Here is an 18,571-nt window from a genome sequence, read left to right as displayed (position 1 = left end):
CGTGCCCGTCGACCTGGGACCGGACCGTAGCGACGCACGGATGCACGCCAAGACCGTAGGATCCTACGCAGTGCCGTAGGGGACCGCACCGCCACTTCCCAGCAAATTAGGGACACTGTTGCTCCTGGGGTATCGGCGAGGACCATTCGCAACCATCTCCATGAAGCTGGGCTATGGTCCCGCACACCGTTAGGCCGTCTTCCGCTCACGCCCCAACATCGTGCAGCCCGCCTCCAGTGGTGTCGCGACAGGCGTGAATGGAGGGACGAATGGAGACGTGTCGTCTTCAGCGATGAGAGTCGCTTCTGCCTTGGTGCCAATGATGGTCATATGCGTGTTTGGCGCCGTGCAGGTGAGCGCCACAATCAGGACTGCATACGACCGAGGCACACAGGGCTAACACCCGGCATCATGGTGTGGGGAGCGATCTCCTACACTGGCCGTACACCACAGGTGATCGTCGAGGGGACACTGAATAGTGCACGGTACATCCAAACCGTCATCGAACCCATCGTTCTACCATTCCTAGACCGGCAAGGGAACTTGCTGTTCCAACAGGACAATGCACGTCCGCATGTATCCCGTGCCACCCAACGTGCTCTAGAAGGTGTAAGTCAACTACCCTGGCCAGCAAGATCTCCGGATCTGTCCCCCATTGAGCATGTTTGGGACTGGATGAAGCGTCGTCTCACGCGGTCTGCACGTCCAGCATGAACGCTGGTCCAACTGAGGCGCCAGGTGGAAATGGCATGGCAAGCCGTTCCACAGGACTACATCCAGCATCTCTACGATCGTCTCCATGGGAGAATAGCAGCCTGCATTGCTGCGAAAGGTGGATATACACTGTACTAGTGCCGACATTGTGCATGCTCTGTTGCCTGTGTCTATGCCTGTGGTTCTGTCAGTGTGATCATGTGATGTATCTGACCCCAGGAATGTGTCAATAAGGTTTCCCCTTCCTGGGACAATGAATTCACGGTGTTCTTATTTCAATTTCCAGGAGTGTATATATCACTGTGAAAATAACTGTTCAGAGGTCACTCTTTAAATACTTACAGTGATGCCTCAATTATTTTAAACTGTTGAATAAGAGAAAAGATGTAAATCAAGGCAATTTGAGGATGATATACTTACAGTGTAGGTCACTAGTTCTATTCCAGCCTCCTGCAATTACTTATCATTTAATGCATATGATTTCGGGAAGTTTCTACAACTTATTTATGTGTGGAATTTTGTTATTTATGAGAACATTCTTTTTATATATAAGAGTGAGGACTCTTAACTGAGGCAGCCAGTTCCACCCCACACATACTTTGTACATGATTGATAAATGTGCTTTCAATGTAAAGTCTTAATTCTTGTTAAGAACACTGCTCCCATAACTGGTACTCAAGATAATGGACATACTTTGCCAAAGTGATTTTTTTAGTGATACCCAGCAAGCTTGTCACTGGTAAAAGTATTCACTGCATTTGTTCCTTAAGTGTATAAGTGAGATTTTAAATGCATGAAGGAAAAAAATGGAATTTGAATACTGGTGGTGGAATAAATTTTCACCACAGTTATTCAAGTGATAAGGGGAGGAGAGGTAGTGACAAAGTTCCCCACCATTAGACTTTGTGCCATTGTCTTGGATTAAATTCCAAACCTCTCTGTGGTAGGTGAGGGAGTGATGTCATTTGACTCTGTTGGAAATGGAAATGCCGTGTGGCTAGGGCCTGATGCCACTTCAGTGACTTGCATGTCAATGGTTATGAAATGATAATGAAAGGACAACACAACACCCAGTCCCTGAGCCGAGAAAATCTCCGACTCAGTCGGGAATCAAACAAGGGCTGTTAGGTATGACTTTCCATTGTGCTGACCACTCAGCTACCAGGGGCAGATATTTGACTCTGTTGATTGTGATCTGCCCATCAGATGGAGACATTAAACTCAGTAACCCCCATGTTATTTGAGAGCAATAGGCCATGTGCCAGTACTGGGTTTCACCCTCTCTCTTCTCTCATATCACATAACACAGACATGACAACACTATACACATATTGATTACCATCACCTACACTTGACAGATGCACTTATAACACAACTCTCACACACCACAAGGAAATGGGTCATTTTAGACAGAGCATGAAAACCCTTTTGGATTAGGCAACAGAACAGCTCCCCAAGATCTCCCAGATCACAAAGCCATACAAACCTTTTTTCTCTTTAGTACAATGTTTGTCATCACATATGATTATGTTTTAATTAAATTGTTCACGAAATATGACAATTAATTCACCTAAAATTTGGAGAAGTTATCCATTATCACCAGGAGCTTCAAGAATGATTGACAACTGTATGAACATCAATTTTATATTGGTCTGGATTATGGAGTGAATTGGTTTTCCAAGCAAAATCTGTTATGTAACCCAAAGTACACACCTTCAGTGAGAAGAGATAGGATGTTCATATTCACAGGACATGTACATTAGTATGTTCTGCAGAAATGATTAGCATTTGAACCATGTAGGCCTGTGGGTTCAAGCTCAACATTGATATGGCAGCACAACACTGCCTTTCAGTAAAATGTGCCTGCGGCTCTCATTGTCATTATAAACTGAAGGTAAAGGATCAGTGTGACTTGAGCACATGTGCAGGATGCCTCATACGTGCATGCACAAACTGTACTGTCAAATTAGAGAGCTTTAAAGAGGGCGCATTTTTGGCATGAGAGAATATGACGTGTCCATCCAGGAAATTGCTGCCTGTTTGGGACAAAGTGTTTGGCAGTGCAATGGGTGTGTGCAGAATGATTCATGGAAGGCATTAGAACATGAGGAGATGGATCAGGATGCACCACCCAGACTACCACTCGAGAAGATCAGTACCTCATCTGAACGGCACTGCAGGACAGATCTGTGTCCTCCTCAACTCTGGCACAACAGTGGTACAGTGTTACACATTGTACACTATCATGTGTGACAGTCTGTAGCCATTTATTAGGGCAGGGGTTATGTACACTTCATCCACTTCTCCATCCTGCTACATGGCAGTGGTGTATGGAACAACGTCACTGGGGAACAGGAATGGCATCAGATAATGTTTTAGGATGAATCCAGGTTCCATTTATTTGAAAATCATGGCTGCATTTTGGTTCACCACAGACATGGGGAGTGTCATCCCAGTGACTGTGTTTGCACAAGACATACAGCACAACAACAAGGCCTTATGGAGTGGAGGAGTGGAGTGCAATTGGGTACAACCACAAATCACAGTTGGTGCAGGTCCAGGCCAGTGTAACCAGTGTGACCTATGTGAATGACACCCTGTGACCTGTAGCAATACCCTTTCTGCACAACACCCCAGATGCCATTTTTCAGCAAGACAATGCACGACCACATGTTGCTGCATGATCACATGCCTTCTTGGTGTCACAGGATGTTAGGATGTTAGTCTGGCCCACCAGATCACAAGACTTGTTGCCAAATGGGAATGTGTGGGACATGGGGATATGATGGGTGGAGCACTGTAGCCCAATGCCAACCACCACAGATGAACTTCGGAACCAGGTAAATGCTGCATGAATGGTTATACCACAGGACACAATTCATGCCATATACACATCAATGCCATTGCTTTTGGAACAAGTTAGCAAGGCCCATGGAAAACACTGTGGCTGTGAGGCAACAGGACACAGGCCAAACCGAGGTGAATGAAATGCTAATCGTTTCTGCAGAACATATTAATGTACATGTCATGTGAACATGAACGTCCTATCCCTAGTCATTCAAGGTGTTCTTTGTTTTCTGAACATGAGTGTAGAATACATTCAGTTGGGATTGTCAATGAATATATATACTAGATCTGTGAAACCTTTGGTTAATTATATTGATAAAAACTCAACTGGGAGAGAGATATGAATTATACCTGTGGAAATATCTCTTATATATAAAAAAACAAAGATGATGTGACTTACCAAACGAAAGCACTGGCACGTGTCTGTGTATGTGCGGATGGATATGTGTGTGTGTGTGCGTGAGTGTATACCTGTCCTTTTTTCCCCCTAAGGTAAGTCTTTCCGCTCCCGGGATTGGAATGACTCCTTACCCTCTCCCTTAAAACCCAAATCCTTTCGTCTTTCCCTCTCCTTCCCTCTTTCCTGACGAGACAACCGTTGGTTGCAAAAGCTAGAATTTTGTGTCTATGTTTGTGTTTGTTTGTATGTCTATCGACGTGCCAGCGCTTACGTTTGGTAAGTCACATCATCTTTGTTTTTAGATATATTTTTTCCCACATGGAATGTTTCCTTCTATTATATATATATACAAAAACAAAGATGATGAGACTTACCAAACAAAAGCGCTGGCAGGTCGATAGACACACGAACAAACACAAACATACGCACAAAATTCAAGCTTTCGCAACAAACCGTTGCTTCATCAGGAAAGAGGGAAAGACGAAAGGATGTGGGTTTTAAGGGAGAGGGTAAGGAGTCATTCCAATCCCGGGAGTGGAAAAATATATATATATAATGTAAATTAAGAGATACTGAAACAGTATGGTGTGTGTGTGTGTGTGTGTGTGTGTGTGTGTGTGTGTGTGTGTGTTTGTGCCTGTGTGTGTGTGTGTGTGTGTGTGTGTGTGTGTGTGTGTGTGTGTGTTCTATTTCGTTGGCACCAGTCCATGTCAATAGCTGAAGCACACTCTTTGATTCCTGTGTGGGTCGAGGTAGTCCCCAGATCAGCAAGAGGGCAATGAGTGCAGTGTATTTAGAGGCAAGCACAGGATGCTTGAGGAAGTTGTTTACCAGCCAACAGAAATGAGAGCTCTGTGGTCCAAGTGAGGTGTCAACACTGAATGTACACAGTGGCCTCACTCTCAAGTGTCTTGAACAGGTGACACCCAGCAGAATTCTATGATTTATACATCACTCTGTGGACAGAAGGAAGGTCAGTCAGACTGATGACCATAGATGTTAAGTCCCATAGTGCTCAGAGCCATTTGAAGGTCAGTCAGATTGGCTGTGACTGCAGTTCTTCTAACCAACAGTGAGACTCAATGTGGGTAGCTAAGAACTGTTTCACATGGGAATTACTCAGCACATTCTGTTCCCACCTTCATTTTTGTTCAGTTAATGTTCTCCTCTATAATTCTGTATGAGCTTTTGCTTGGAGAATTTGTATAAATTTTGGCTTTTGAAATTTTTGTATTTACACTGTCATCTCTTGGTGTCAATGGTGATGCTATGAATACATTTTATTGTGACCAATCTATGGGCCATGGCAGTTTCTGTTCTGTGTAAAATGCAGATTGGGCCACCTGCTATTTATTGTATATTGGTGCACTATGTTTTAGTCAGAGGTCTAAATTATGACATATTAATAAATTTTTAGTGTGGCCAGTCTAGGGGCTGTGATATTAGAAAAACTGCTATTCTGTGGGTAAACTGGAGATTTGATCAGTTTTGATTAGTTTTGATTTGTTTCTGCTAGAGAGCCTTAACTTGATATACTGACATGTTTTAGTGTGAGCAATCAATGGGCCATTTTATGTGAATAATTGCTTTTCTGAGCAAATTACAGATTTGGCTGGCTGGTGTTTATTGTTTGTGGCTGTGTAATAATTCTCGCTATTCCACCCAGTGACTTAAGTTCTGGTATAAACATGCTTAATTAATTAAATATCTACATAAATACTTGTATATGAATACTTGTTCTAAAGAGGACTCTGGCTAAGTTGAGAATTGTACTATCCTGTGCAGCATCACTGATTCTGTATTTAAATCATAATCATGGTATCTGGATATGTTACCCTTCCTTTAATATCATTTGCTGGCCAGCGCTCTTTAGTTCAGTCACATACCTAGTGAGCTTGTTATTTTGCTTATAAGCCTCCTACAGCCACCTAACATAGCATAACTTTATGCTGCTTGAAACCTTTGGAGCACTGTTGATTCTTGGGTGCGCCTCTACCCATGTTTAAAAAGGATAAAGAAAAACAGAAGTTCTGTTAAGTAGATCTAGTTAGAGTAATTGTTTGCCTAAATCAAATTTCACCTTCCTCATAAATATTAGTTGTGCAGGAAAGGGAGTGATTCATATCAAATTATTTGCATGGTCACATGTGACCGACTTCACTAAAGTTCCTTTTGGCAAAATTATGTACATGTATTATGATTAATTTGTTTATGGGGATAAATTAAATGAGATCACCTTATCTGATACCTCTTGACTTGCTACACTAGTTGGCTCAAAATAATGTGCAAACATAATGCCAAATTGTTCTAAAGGGACTACAGCTCTTAGCACTGTCTCATACAATGTTTAGCCCTCTCTTGCAGCCTGACTTATAATATTTTGCCTTTGTATTTCTTTAACGTGTGGTGACCTTGTCTTTATACTTGGTTCACTCTGTGGAACATGCGAAATGAAAGAATAACTCGCCAGTTGCTCCACAAGAGGATTTATTTTGATGTATGGTACCTGCTTCAGCAGAAATTTCACAGGCTGTATGCCTTATCACTGTTGTTCAATCATTTTCATGAGAACATTAGTGAGCAAGTACATTTAAAATACCCCAAGACCTAGGTAAATTGACTTAGTTTGTGTGTTTCTATTGTGAATGTTTACCCTGTGCAACAAAGAAAATTCAAATTACACTTGCTATTATGTTGTAAAACATTTATTAATCTGGCAGAAAGATTTTTTTCTTGTAACAATAATTTTGAATAATCCTTGTAATTTGTCAAAGCCATTGTGTTACTGTATCAGATCACTTCAATTTGCAAATTGTGGCTCTGGATGTTCCTTATAAATGAGATTGATTTTTTTAGCAGTATGCCTCTTTCTGTTCACTGGAGTAGCTTTGGATTTTGATCGTAACTGTTTTTCTGAAATTCATACTTGGCTGACATCCACTTGTACTGTTCAGTTTTAAATTGCGCAGTTGCATTAATAAATGTACTGAGGGTGACTAAATTGAATATTTGTTGTTACTGTGGTCTAGCACCTTATGGCGCCAAACACAACCCGGCTCCCTACCACTACACAGTGATTATCTATGTGTAATATACTTTTACCTTCTCCAATGAGTTATTTTATAATGCCTGCTTGTATGGGCAAATTTTCCTTCCATTGTTAATGTATTAACATTATAAAAAGAGTCTCCAGTTTACCATGTTGAGAATATTTGTGGTTACGAATTTATAAATCGATGTCTCACTAATAGAAATTCCAAGATCGATACAATAAACAAAAATGTAGTTTGTTAATCATTCACTAGTGGTTTATTGATGATTCATGCATAACAATATACAACAATACAGAGACAGTTTTAGCTTTGAAACTACTGCTCTATTTCTAACTGCAGTGACACTGACTTTGTATGGGGCTGCTCGGTCTGAGGGGAAAGTTATGTGACAATTTGGACGAAGGTAGTCATGTTATTTGTTACTTGCTGAGGAAGTAACATGTACTCTTGTTCCAAATAACAATGTCATCCAAGTTAAGACCTTAATTACTCACCCCTGTTTCTATTCACAAAACCCTTTTACTGTGTGGCAGTACTTTCCTGCATTTTATTTCTGAGATGGAAACTACTGCCCCCCAAAAGCTTGAAGAACACTCCCAACCACACCTGAGGGAGCTATCATAGCTCTTCATGTTTCAGTCCTGTATGTGAGTATCTCCAGCCAGCAAATAACCTGTCAGTCCCCTCCAAAATCCTCCATCACCTCACTCAGCAGTCCCATTCTCACCCCTAGATATTGCTTTGCCAATCTACTCTACCTTCTTCAGCCCCTGAAACCTCTTTCATGCCTTGTAAGTTATAATGATCTGAATATCCAACACTCTCATCAATTTAGCTTTCTAAAATTCGCCCCCTACAGAAGATTCAGTTCTCTCAACAGGCCCTAGCGCAAAACCTGATTTAACCAAACTGGACTAGTGAAAGATCTATTTTTCCTTACTTGTTCCTATGAGTAGAAGGAATTCTTTACTTCCCATATTACTGACCACAGACAGCTGAAAGAGCACAAAGAACATTGTTCTGAATTGTTCTCACTTGCCTTAAAAATTGTCCAAAATCCCTCCCACACAGTCACACTCTGACAACTACGCAAGGATTTCTAACCCCCGGTCTGGCTTCTACTTTATTCCCTAAGTTTCTCCTCACTATTCCAACATCACAGCTACAGAATAAACAGTTGTTCATGACCTTGAAACCAATATTTAGCTTATAATTCTTCCAAAACACAATGTTCGTGACTGTGGTCTTGGACTTCGGTGAGTCTGTCTCTTACTGAGGATATCTGAAAACTACCCACCACATCACTTAGCAAACCTCTACATTCTCACAGCTTTCACCAATCGCATATTTCAAAAATACCATCTCTGGGGCCTTACTGCCCATGAGAGTCAGTTCTGCAATGGGACGTAGGAGTTTGTCAAATATGACACTAAATTTGCCAGAGCTTTGGAAACAGTCCAGAAACAGCTTTCTGTGACACCAACAAAGATACCATCAGTGTGAACCAGTCCCTTAACAGTACACCTCATGTCACTCAACGGTATTCAGGCCTTGAAAAGCTCAAGCACATGCTGTGTCATGACTTCCTATTTCAACTCTTTTCTTAATCTTTCTTCACACAGGTCATTCACCTGTGGTCAACACAAGTGGAACACAAAATAAGAAGAATCGCATGTGAAAGAAGCCATGCAATATATTGCAGTAAATATCAATGAAGGGATAACAACTAACTGTTTACAAACCAACAAACAGTGGCTAACTGCAAACTCAAGCACCTAGTTTCTCAACATGCTCTACACCACAAATCTATGATTTCAAGAGTTTGATGAGTGCAGTGGTGCAGTCATTTGAGAGGACAATGGTTCAAATCCCTGTCCAGACACCCAAATCTAGGTTTTCCATAATTTCCCTAAATTCCTTCAGACAAATGTCCGGATGGTGCCTTCAAAAATGGCATGGCCAATTTCCTATGCCTTTTGTATATTGAGCTTCTACTCCTTCTCCAGTGACTATACAGTTGAAAGAACATTAAACTCTGATCTTCATTCCTTTTTCTCAGCAGCTACTTCAGTGCCCATGCCATTTTGATGCTTCTCCTAGCAACAGCGCCCCTGAAATACATAAGTAAGAACTATTCCTCCAGTATACCCTCCATTCTGAGAATCCCTTTGGTCCCAATCCTCTATATGTCCCTTTTCATACTTTTTAACTTATCCTTACTTTTTCCCTCTTGTCATTTTCTACACCATTCCTCCCCCGCCAAAATCCTTCACTTATCTTTCCCTTTCATTCTTTCCTCCCTCTCTCACTCTGTCTCTACTTCGTTTTCAGTTTTGTCATTATTTTTTCAGTCCTTATTTTGCTATGGTTGCTGAGAACCACCTGTCTCTCACTCAATCATGTCTCTCATTGACTGCCGAGTCACTCATAAACAGTCAGTGTTACCACAGCTTCAGAAGATTATGTTTGGCTGTCTGTTTGATTATGTGTTTGTGTGGAACATTTAAATTAGACAAAAACCTGAAGGCTAGTAATCTCTCAGTGAAGACACATGTTTATAAGTCACTCAGCTATGAATGAATGATTGTGTTTCTTTATTTTTGTTTATGAAATCTATGTTAGAAATAGTTGTTAAAGTTTAAGCTCACCATCTGTCAGAATTGAGGTTAATTTGGATATATTAAGGCAATAACTGAAAATTCTGAGAAAGAGGATGCTCTCCAAATCTATAATAAATAACAGTACTGAAGAGGTCTTTGATAAGCATATATTTTAATTGTATTTTTCAGCCTCATATCACAAATAGGTATTATGCTTTGTTTCAATTACTTGGCAAGTAGTCTAAGGTGATTTTCACCAGTCTGATGATAACTTGTTAAGAGATTAAAACTGTTTATAACACTGTTTATGTCTCTAAAGACTGAAATATACATTAAAAGAATTTTGTTTACAAGATGGTCACTGGGTTCCCCTAATGCACTATATCTAGTCTCTGATATGCACAATGGTGATATTTGCTTTTAAGACTTTTATAGTACCTTACTTGACCACTATATTATTATGTCCCTCTAAAAAAGCCTAATCCATTGCAAACCTTCAATAACAAAAGAGCATTCTTGATTAAATTTTAAGGTTCCATTTATAATTCACACTGGACCATTTGTAACAGCATAAATTTTCAATGAAATTGCTTACCTTTGTAGATATTGTGTCCATTTGCAAGGGCAAGAACACCAAACTCACTGAAGGAAGCCACCAGTAGCAGCCAACCAGAGAGAAACTGCAATAGCAGCATTCTTATTTCTGTAAGGAATTAAAAATTGATATGCTCTTGAATGCATTATATACAACCAGTTAATTAATAAAAAGATATACCAGTGATAAAGTAAGCAGTTAGTAAGAGATTATTGTGTTTTAATGTTTTATGAGGTGTCTGAATAGTGCCACTAAAGACTGTATTTCAAGAGATTAATATGAGAAGAATGACATTTTTAACTAAATAAACTGGGTCCTTTCATAAAGAAATCTTTATTTTACCAAATTTATCCCCATTTTCATCACCATGAGTTAAATTTCTGAATATGGTGCAACATCTCAGTAGCATAGATACTGGTTACAGCAGATCTTGATGCAGTATATATTTATGCAGTTTATATTAATAAAAATAACTATATCTGTGTATGTACACTCTGTGTCTCCTCCTAAACCACTGGATTGAATTCAACCAAACAAAGTACATGAATCACTTACTATCTGTAAAGAAGCTCTGTTGGGATAAGAACCACCTATCTCCCACAGAGATGAAGTCAGAGCTGTACCAAGGTGATCCAGCACCCCTGATAAAACTGACAAAGCTGCCTCCATCCCCTCCCTCCTGCTGTAAAATTGAGTTTCAGCTATTTTTCTAAACAGATTTAACCAATATTATTGTAAGTAGGTTTAATACAAATGGTGAAACTGACTGCCCTGTGAGATTTGATACAACAACTACACTAGTTAAGTGTGTGTCAGAATTTCAGTCACATTAGAATAACAACAAAATACCTGCTTTTTATGGTCTAATGACACTGGATGCTTGAGCAATGTAGCTGATGACCAGTGAGCACTATTTGATTACATGAGGGTTCAACTAGATGAACGTAGTGTAGGTATCTATAGACACAATGGCTAACAACTCTAGTAATATTAGAGGGAAGTGCTCTAATCTAGACTCCCCTCCCCCCTCCACAACCCATCACCCCCACCACCACCATCCTCCTACAGCTTGCCCTGAATTCTCCTGAACTTTAGTGGGACCAAATGTAAATAGCAGTTTAGGCTTCTGCCACTCTTTAGCAGCATGCACAAGTCAAGTCCCCTGCTCCACTTGTTGCTTATCAGTGTGCCACTACATGTTTTGACAATGGAAACAGTTTATATGTTGTACTATATTTTTCATTATTCCTGCTACATATTGGCAGGTGAGCCTTTCAGTCTATACGTATTCTTGAATGGCAAGGTTTAAACTTACTTTTTATGACCAAACCATTTGATTTAGATGTTTGGTTAAAAATTTATTCTATCAACAAAATGTAGGCTGAAACATGTAAACTGGACTCCCTTCAGCTGCTTAAACTAACCCCCCCTCCCCCCCCCCCCCCCCCCCCCCCCACACACACACACACACACTTTTTCATGTTTAAAGTCTGACTGTATTATGAGTACACTCTCTTATTCTTTGGAATCCCTTAGATTGCAAGATGATACTAAGGAAGGCTGATCACAGAGACTGGAGACCATCGGAAATGACTAAAGTGATTGATCCAATTTAGAAGAAGAATATGGATTGGAAGAAGGCCGGTAATAGCTTAATGTTCCAAAAGCAACAGTTATGATGTCATGTTATGATGTCATGAATTACGGTAAACCAGTGGAACCATAAAAACCAAAAAGAGGCAGACCTGCAACTTTGGGTAAAGATTTTGAAGAAGAGCTGGTTTAGCATCATCTTGCTGTCGAAGCTTCTATCTTTTAGCTTATTCATAATGACTTGTGAGGAATGGTCATACAAATGGCAAACAGAAATAACTCTGAACACCCTTTCAAAGATAAAATTGCTGGTTAAAAGTAGGTTAGTCTTTTTCTTAAACACCACAAAAGCAAACTGTCACAAATAAAGCCTACACCAATATCCTACAGCAGGGCTCTTGGGTCCAACAACAAAAACACAGTGAAATTCTTTTACCATCTGTAAGATATTATATTATACTGACACTGAAACTAGATTATGTTTTCCTGATTTAATGACGTTTTCTAATTTTGTTTAGTATTAATCAACCATAGAAATTCCAGGTAGAAATATCAACAATGTGCAGCAGATCTGGTAGATGACATGGCTGCTTTCACAGGTTGCCCATCCCCTGATGGGGTAGGATAAGCCTGTCACAGGACTGGAATAGGAAGTGCTGGAAGGGTGGATTGGGAGGGTTTGGCACCTGGGTCTTCCACAGGGATATGATCATTGTGGCAAGGGTTGGGATTGGGAGAGGTGTAGAGATGGACTAGGATGTTGTGGAGGTTGGGTGGGTGACAGAATACCACTTTATGAGGGGCGGGAAGTATCTTGGGTAGGACGTCCCTCATTTCAAGGCATGATGATAGGTAATCAAAGCCCTGGTGAAGGATCTGGTTCAGTTGTTCCAGTCCAGGATGGCTCTGGGTTATGAAGGGGACAATCCTTTGCAGCTGGCTTTTGGGGGTGGTGGGAGGATTGGGGTCATGAGGGGAAATGGCATGGGAAATCTGTTTGCAGACTAGGTCTGAGGGACATTACCTGTCTGTGAAGGCCTTGGTGAGACCCTCAGCACACTCAATAAGGGAGTTTTTGACACTGCAGATACGCTGTCCACAGCTTTATGGGAGGGATTTTTTTGTGTGAAAGGAATTACAGCTGTCAAAATGCAGGTACTGTTGGTGGTTGGTGGGTTTAATGTGGACAGAGGTGCAGATGGAGCCATCAGAGGGAAGGAGGTCGACATCTAGGAAGGTGGCACACTGGGTTTAGGAAGACCACCCGAAGCAGATGGGAGAGAAGGTGTTGAGGTTGTGAAGGAATGAAGATAGCGTGTCTTGACCCTGGGTCCAGATCATGAAGATATCATCAATGAACCTGAACCATGCTAGTAGTTTGGTCTTTGGGAGGCAAGGAAGGTCTCCTCTAGATGGCTCATAAAAAGGTTGGCACAGGAGGGTTCCATGAGGGTGCCCATGTCTGTGCCGCAGATTTGTTTATATACCTTCCCTTCAAATGAGAAGTAATTCTGGGTTAGGATTAAGTTAGTAAGGAATGAGGTAGTGGGTTGGGAGTGTATCCTACACCTTCAGGGGCTGGGTCACCTTTGAATGCTGCCCTGTCATTTACCAGCTCTGCTGAAATCATTGTACACCTCTTTATATTGGTATGACTGCCAACCAGCTGTTGACCAGGATGAACAGCCATCACCTGTAACACAACATGCAGCTGAGCACAGCACACTTGACTTCAACGTCTGCTTCACTATCCGAGCCATCTGCATCCTTCCCTCCACCACCAGCTTTTCTGAACTACACAGATGGGAGTTATCCTTACAACACAGTCTCCGCTCCTGTAATTATCCCAGACTCAACCTGAGATAACACACTGCCCCCACACCCTCCACCCAACAGTTTCCATCCCCTCTGTCATATCTCCTTCCCATTCTCGTCTCCCACCTTGTTTATTTGCAGCCTCCTGCCAATGCATCCACCCGTCTTTCCCCACTCCTCTCCTTTTTTGTTCCTTTTTTTCCCCCACCTACCTGCCCACTGTCTCCTGACGCTGCAACTGTTGGCAGTCTAGTCCCTTTACACTTCACCAGACAGTGTTTGTCTCTCTCTCTACCTGTACAGTACTATTCCTTCCCCTTCCTCACCTCCTCCAGATTGCTGCTTGCAACCCACATGATGTTTCGTTCCAACTCAAGATGCTAGAGTTGGTTGTCATGTGTGCATGACACATGCTTGCTTGTGTTTTTGTGTGAATGTTGTGTGTGTCTCTCTCTTTGCTAACAGAGGCAGTGGCCGAAAGCTGTATGGGAGTATCTTTTAATTGTGCCTGTCTGCAACTTGATGTATCTTCTTTACAGTAAATAGCAATCATTACTTAGTGTTATTTTGGTTATTTGTACAAAGAGCCCAAATTTGGCAATTGCTTTAAAAAATCAATAATTGTAATATTTTTGAAAATATTTTTATAAGAACTTTTCATTATATTTTGTAAGAGTAAAATGTAAATGTTACGTACCATTATAAAGTAAATATTAGATGCTTTTAAAACATAAGTTTATTACTATTTTCAATTTTTTCAATCAAAAACAAAACAATGGTCTGATACTGGGCATTTTCCTCTATTCATCAGTCACAGAAGACTTATTCTTGAATTATTTTTTTAATTATGCTGCAGATCGTACCAACCAAAATTTGTGGGCACCAAAATCACTAACTGTGGAGGCAAGCAAATTAGATATCACTTTCACCATTTTTGCTTGTTTCTTCCACATATGGACCTTGCTTCCATCATCGTGCCTCGCTCCGTTATTCAGTTGGCAGGAAAAAGGGCAAAAATCAGAAACCTTTAGTCAAATAGAATATTTGCTTCAGCACACAAGTTCTACAACTGCTTTGAGGTCCTACAATACCATAGCACAGGAGCACAACAATTCCACTGTTGGATATGAGCTAGTTGTGTAGGCAGGAGCTGCATAAACTAAGCACATTGTTGCCACATAAAACAATTTACTAACATAAGTCTCTTTGGTAGTAATCAATCATTTTTTATGATACTATGTGGGTGAAATGAGACAGAGAAGTAACTGTGACAAAAGCACATGTTTATAATCGCAGGCCAAGGTAAAGGCTATTTCTCAAAAGCAGAAGATAGAAACACAACAGGCAGGAGAGCATCTCATGATTATTTCTTAAATCATCTTTGTTTCTGTTTTTTTCTGATAGATTTTTGCACTCTTTCTGTGCTGCACTCTTAGTGGATGCCTATCTTGTCACTCTTTCAGTGTGGCCCCGGGTGAGACTGAGTGTGAAAGACAGTGACATAAAACCATAACTTAGGAAAGTCAATCAAATTTATGCTTACTATCTGTACTATTTGTAAAATGGTTTATTTAGGTATAAATATGGGGGAAGGTAATACACCTGTATCACCCCTATGGATGGAAAAGGGGGAAAGAGAAGTTGTGATGTATAAAAGTATTCAATAACAATCATTATTAGTATTGAATTCATAGTTTTCAGGGATGCTTGGTTCTTTGGTTACAGTACTGATGACGCTTCAATCCTATGGGTAGGGGGTGGGGACAGTAGGGAACCAAAGACATTGACATATCAGCATAATATCTCTGAACATCTGAAGCAATTTCTACTAATTTTGGTACTGATCACCTATTATCTGGAAAAAAATCATTGTGGCAGTAAGACACCTCTAGCACCATCATGGCAGTGTGTGGAGGTAAAAAGAGGTGACATGAAAGCACAACTCAGGATTGTCCAGTGCAATTTTAACCAAATTGTGTACATGAATCCATCATTATTTGTATAAAAATACTGTGGGAGTAAGGTCAACATCACAATAGTAAGTGGGCACATACCGCCAAGTTCTTTGTAAATTTCACTTGATTTTGTAATCACTGAAATAACAAATAACACCCTTGAAGTTCCATTTTGTTTCCACATCTCCTTCTGTAGCTTCATTTACTTTGTCAGGCATTGCATATGTGATATATGTATATGCAAGTGAAGCCACAGGTAAAAAGCTAGTCTGATATAAATTAACTAGTCCGTATCTTCCATAACAAAAGAGAAAAATGGATGTTAACAATATTTGACAGAGAACTGCCCATTTATTAGCCATAAAAATAGAACAATATCAGGCCGAGCATACAAACAAAAATACGAACAAGTAATTTCTATCTTCCAAGTACAAACATAGCTTGAGTAACCTAAGCAGTGAATGAGTACCTTACTTACAAACATTCCATCCTGCAGCTTGATCAACAATAGGATATTTTGTATTGTTGAGGTAGACAATTTGATTGTGACTATCCAGTTACACTGAGAACTTTATAGAGGTCACTCAAATGCAAAATTGGGACAAAATTTGTGAATCAATTGAGAAACCACTGTGGCTGAGGGGTCAGGCTGGGTAGGTGGAGATGGGAGGGGGGGGGGGGGGGGGATTTCATGTCTTACCAGCCTTGATTATTTAGATGTTATAAGTATTTGTACTGGAGTAAACTAGGAAGGAGCACAGGGACTGTTTTACAACAGTGCAGTTCACAGGGATAAGATATACGCAGCCCATTCCTTGTGTGGAATGGTGGGCATCACTACATGCACTGTGTGCAACTCTGTCCTGCTCCTTAACTCTGACCGCGTTAGAGGAAACAGGAACAGTTTTTGACATCACTATTCACATTTCTGAGACTGAAATAACATTTCATAATGCTATTCTACAATCGGACCATACTGCCAAACACTACTCAGTAAAACCATGGCCTCATAATCATATAGCATATATGAGGGCTGTTCAAAAATTATCTGACCTTATTTTTTATTGCGGAAACCAACAATGGTATTGGGGTGTATGCTCAATCTCTATGTTTGTAGGCATATGTAGTGCACATGCCTGACTTTTCACGGCTGGGAAGCAACCAGTTGCTGGCTAGCCATTGACAAGTGAACATGTGTAAGTGGTAATCATTGGGTGTTGGGAAAAATGACAGAAAAAGTGTGACAACATTATTGACTCAAATATTGTTTTAAACTTGGTGGTTCTCAAGCTGAAGCAAGATTCAAGAAGTGCTTGGGGATGCAGCAATGGGTATCACACAGATAAAGGGGTGTTGCAACCACTTCAAAGATGGCTGCTCATTAGTGAAGAGTGAAGCACATTGAGCTCCCTCAACATCCACAAATGAGGTTGTTATTGATCACATTATGACCCAGGATAGAAAAATCATGACCAGAGAACTTGAGGTTAAAATTAGTGTTGGATCACTCATTCCTTTTCAATGGAGCATTTGGACCACAGGAGAATCTCAGTAAAATTTGTGCCAAAGTTGATAACAACTGAGCAGAAGAAATTTCATTCAGAGTTTGCAAAGGACAGGCTGGATAATGTGAACAGTAATCCCAAATTCCTTAAAACACTGGTGATGAGTCCTGGGTTTATGGATATGACCAAGAAACAAAGTTCCAGCCAATAAGAAGTACTACCAAGAGGTTCTGTGTCACCATTATGAAACACTGATACAGAAATGGCAGGAATTGTGGACAGCAGGCAATTGGCATCTTTACCACAATAATGCACCCACTCATAGTTATCAGCTAACTGAGAACTTTTTGGCCAAACACAACACTGCTGGTTAATCTTTTTGGATGTGAGGTCATGGTCCAAGAAACTCTTCCCTTCCTGATGTTTCATCCAGGACTGTACTGGACATCTTCAGAGGTGCTCCTCCACTTAGTTTTGCTGAATGACTGGTCAGACGTCCAAGAGCAACATATATGTCACTCTCAGACGTTCAACTAGTCAGTCGGCAAGACTCAGTGGAGGAGCACCTCTGAAGATGCCCAGTGCAGTTCTGGATGAAACGTCAGGAATGGAAGAGTTTCTTGGACCAAGACCTCACATCCCGAAAGATTTACCAGCAATGTCATCTGGTCTTGAAAGCCTTCATTCTACAATCAAACACAACACAGCTATGGTTTGTCAGCCTCCTTATTCCCCTTACTAAGTGCGTTCTGGTTTTTTTTCCTAAACTGAAAAAGACTCTACAAGGGATCAGATGTCTGAAGAGGGAAGACATTATGCTGAATTTGACACAGCAAATGCACGCCAAACTAAAAGTGGCTTTCCAGCGATGCTTCAAACAGTGGCAGCAGTGTTGAGACAGGTGTGCAGGAGCTAAAGGGGACTACTTTGAAGATGACTAGTGTCAAACAACTGTATCTGAACAACAATTGATTTTATAAACAAAAATTGGATACTTTTTGAACTGCCCTTGTACATAGACAACTATCTAATTTATAGCAAACATCACAGAGCATCAAACCAAGTCTCTTCTTCCTCCTCCCTACCCTCGTAATTTTCCATACCACTCATTTCTTTGGACAACAGACAGTGTGACAGAAATGCCTGATAAGTTATGTTAGAATACTGTTTGTAATAATGTGCTGACATTCAAGTATCACTAGTAGAGACAACAGCTGCTGTCAATAAGACAGTGACTAATCTTGGATTATTTCATCAGTAATCATACTGCTTGTTGGTTTTTGTCTCAGCATTTTCAGTTGACATTTGTTCATTGATTTTGCTGATGTTTTTCCAATCAACAATTTAACTCTTAAAAAGGCATTTGGGCACAAATGATGTATGAGAAGTTTTTCTATTTACATTTTGTCAAAAATCAATTAAAAAATACACACTGTATTATATTTCAAGTTATCAAAAAGTTTAAGAGTGACATGAATAGAACCTGAAAGAATG

General features: G+C 40.4%; 1 protein-coding gene across 5 annotated transcripts in view; it reads right to left on the bottom strand.

Moving 5' to 3' along the window:
- The window catches only part of LOC124619393, a 224,121-nt gene that overhangs the window by 165,352 nt on the left and 40,198 nt on the right, over nt 1-18,571 (bottom strand). For all 5 annotated transcript variants that reach the window (XM_047145744.1, XM_047145741.1, XM_047145743.1 and 2 more), the window contains exon 2: nt 10,210-10,317. In XM_047145744.1, coding sequence (XP_047001700.1) covers nt 10,210-10,309 — 100 coding nt within the window. In that variant the 5' untranslated portion in view covers nt 10,310-10,317. The remainder of the gene's footprint in view (nt 1-10,209; nt 10,318-18,571) is intronic.

This window comes from Schistocerca americana, chromosome 6 (genome assembly GCF_021461395.2).
Source record: "Schistocerca americana isolate TAMUIC-IGC-003095 chromosome 6, iqSchAmer2.1, whole genome shotgun sequence".
In the NCBI taxonomy this organism is placed as follows: Eukaryota; Metazoa; Arthropoda; class Insecta; order Orthoptera; family Acrididae; genus Schistocerca; species Schistocerca americana.
This window is presented reverse-complemented; position numbering and strand designations above follow the sequence as displayed.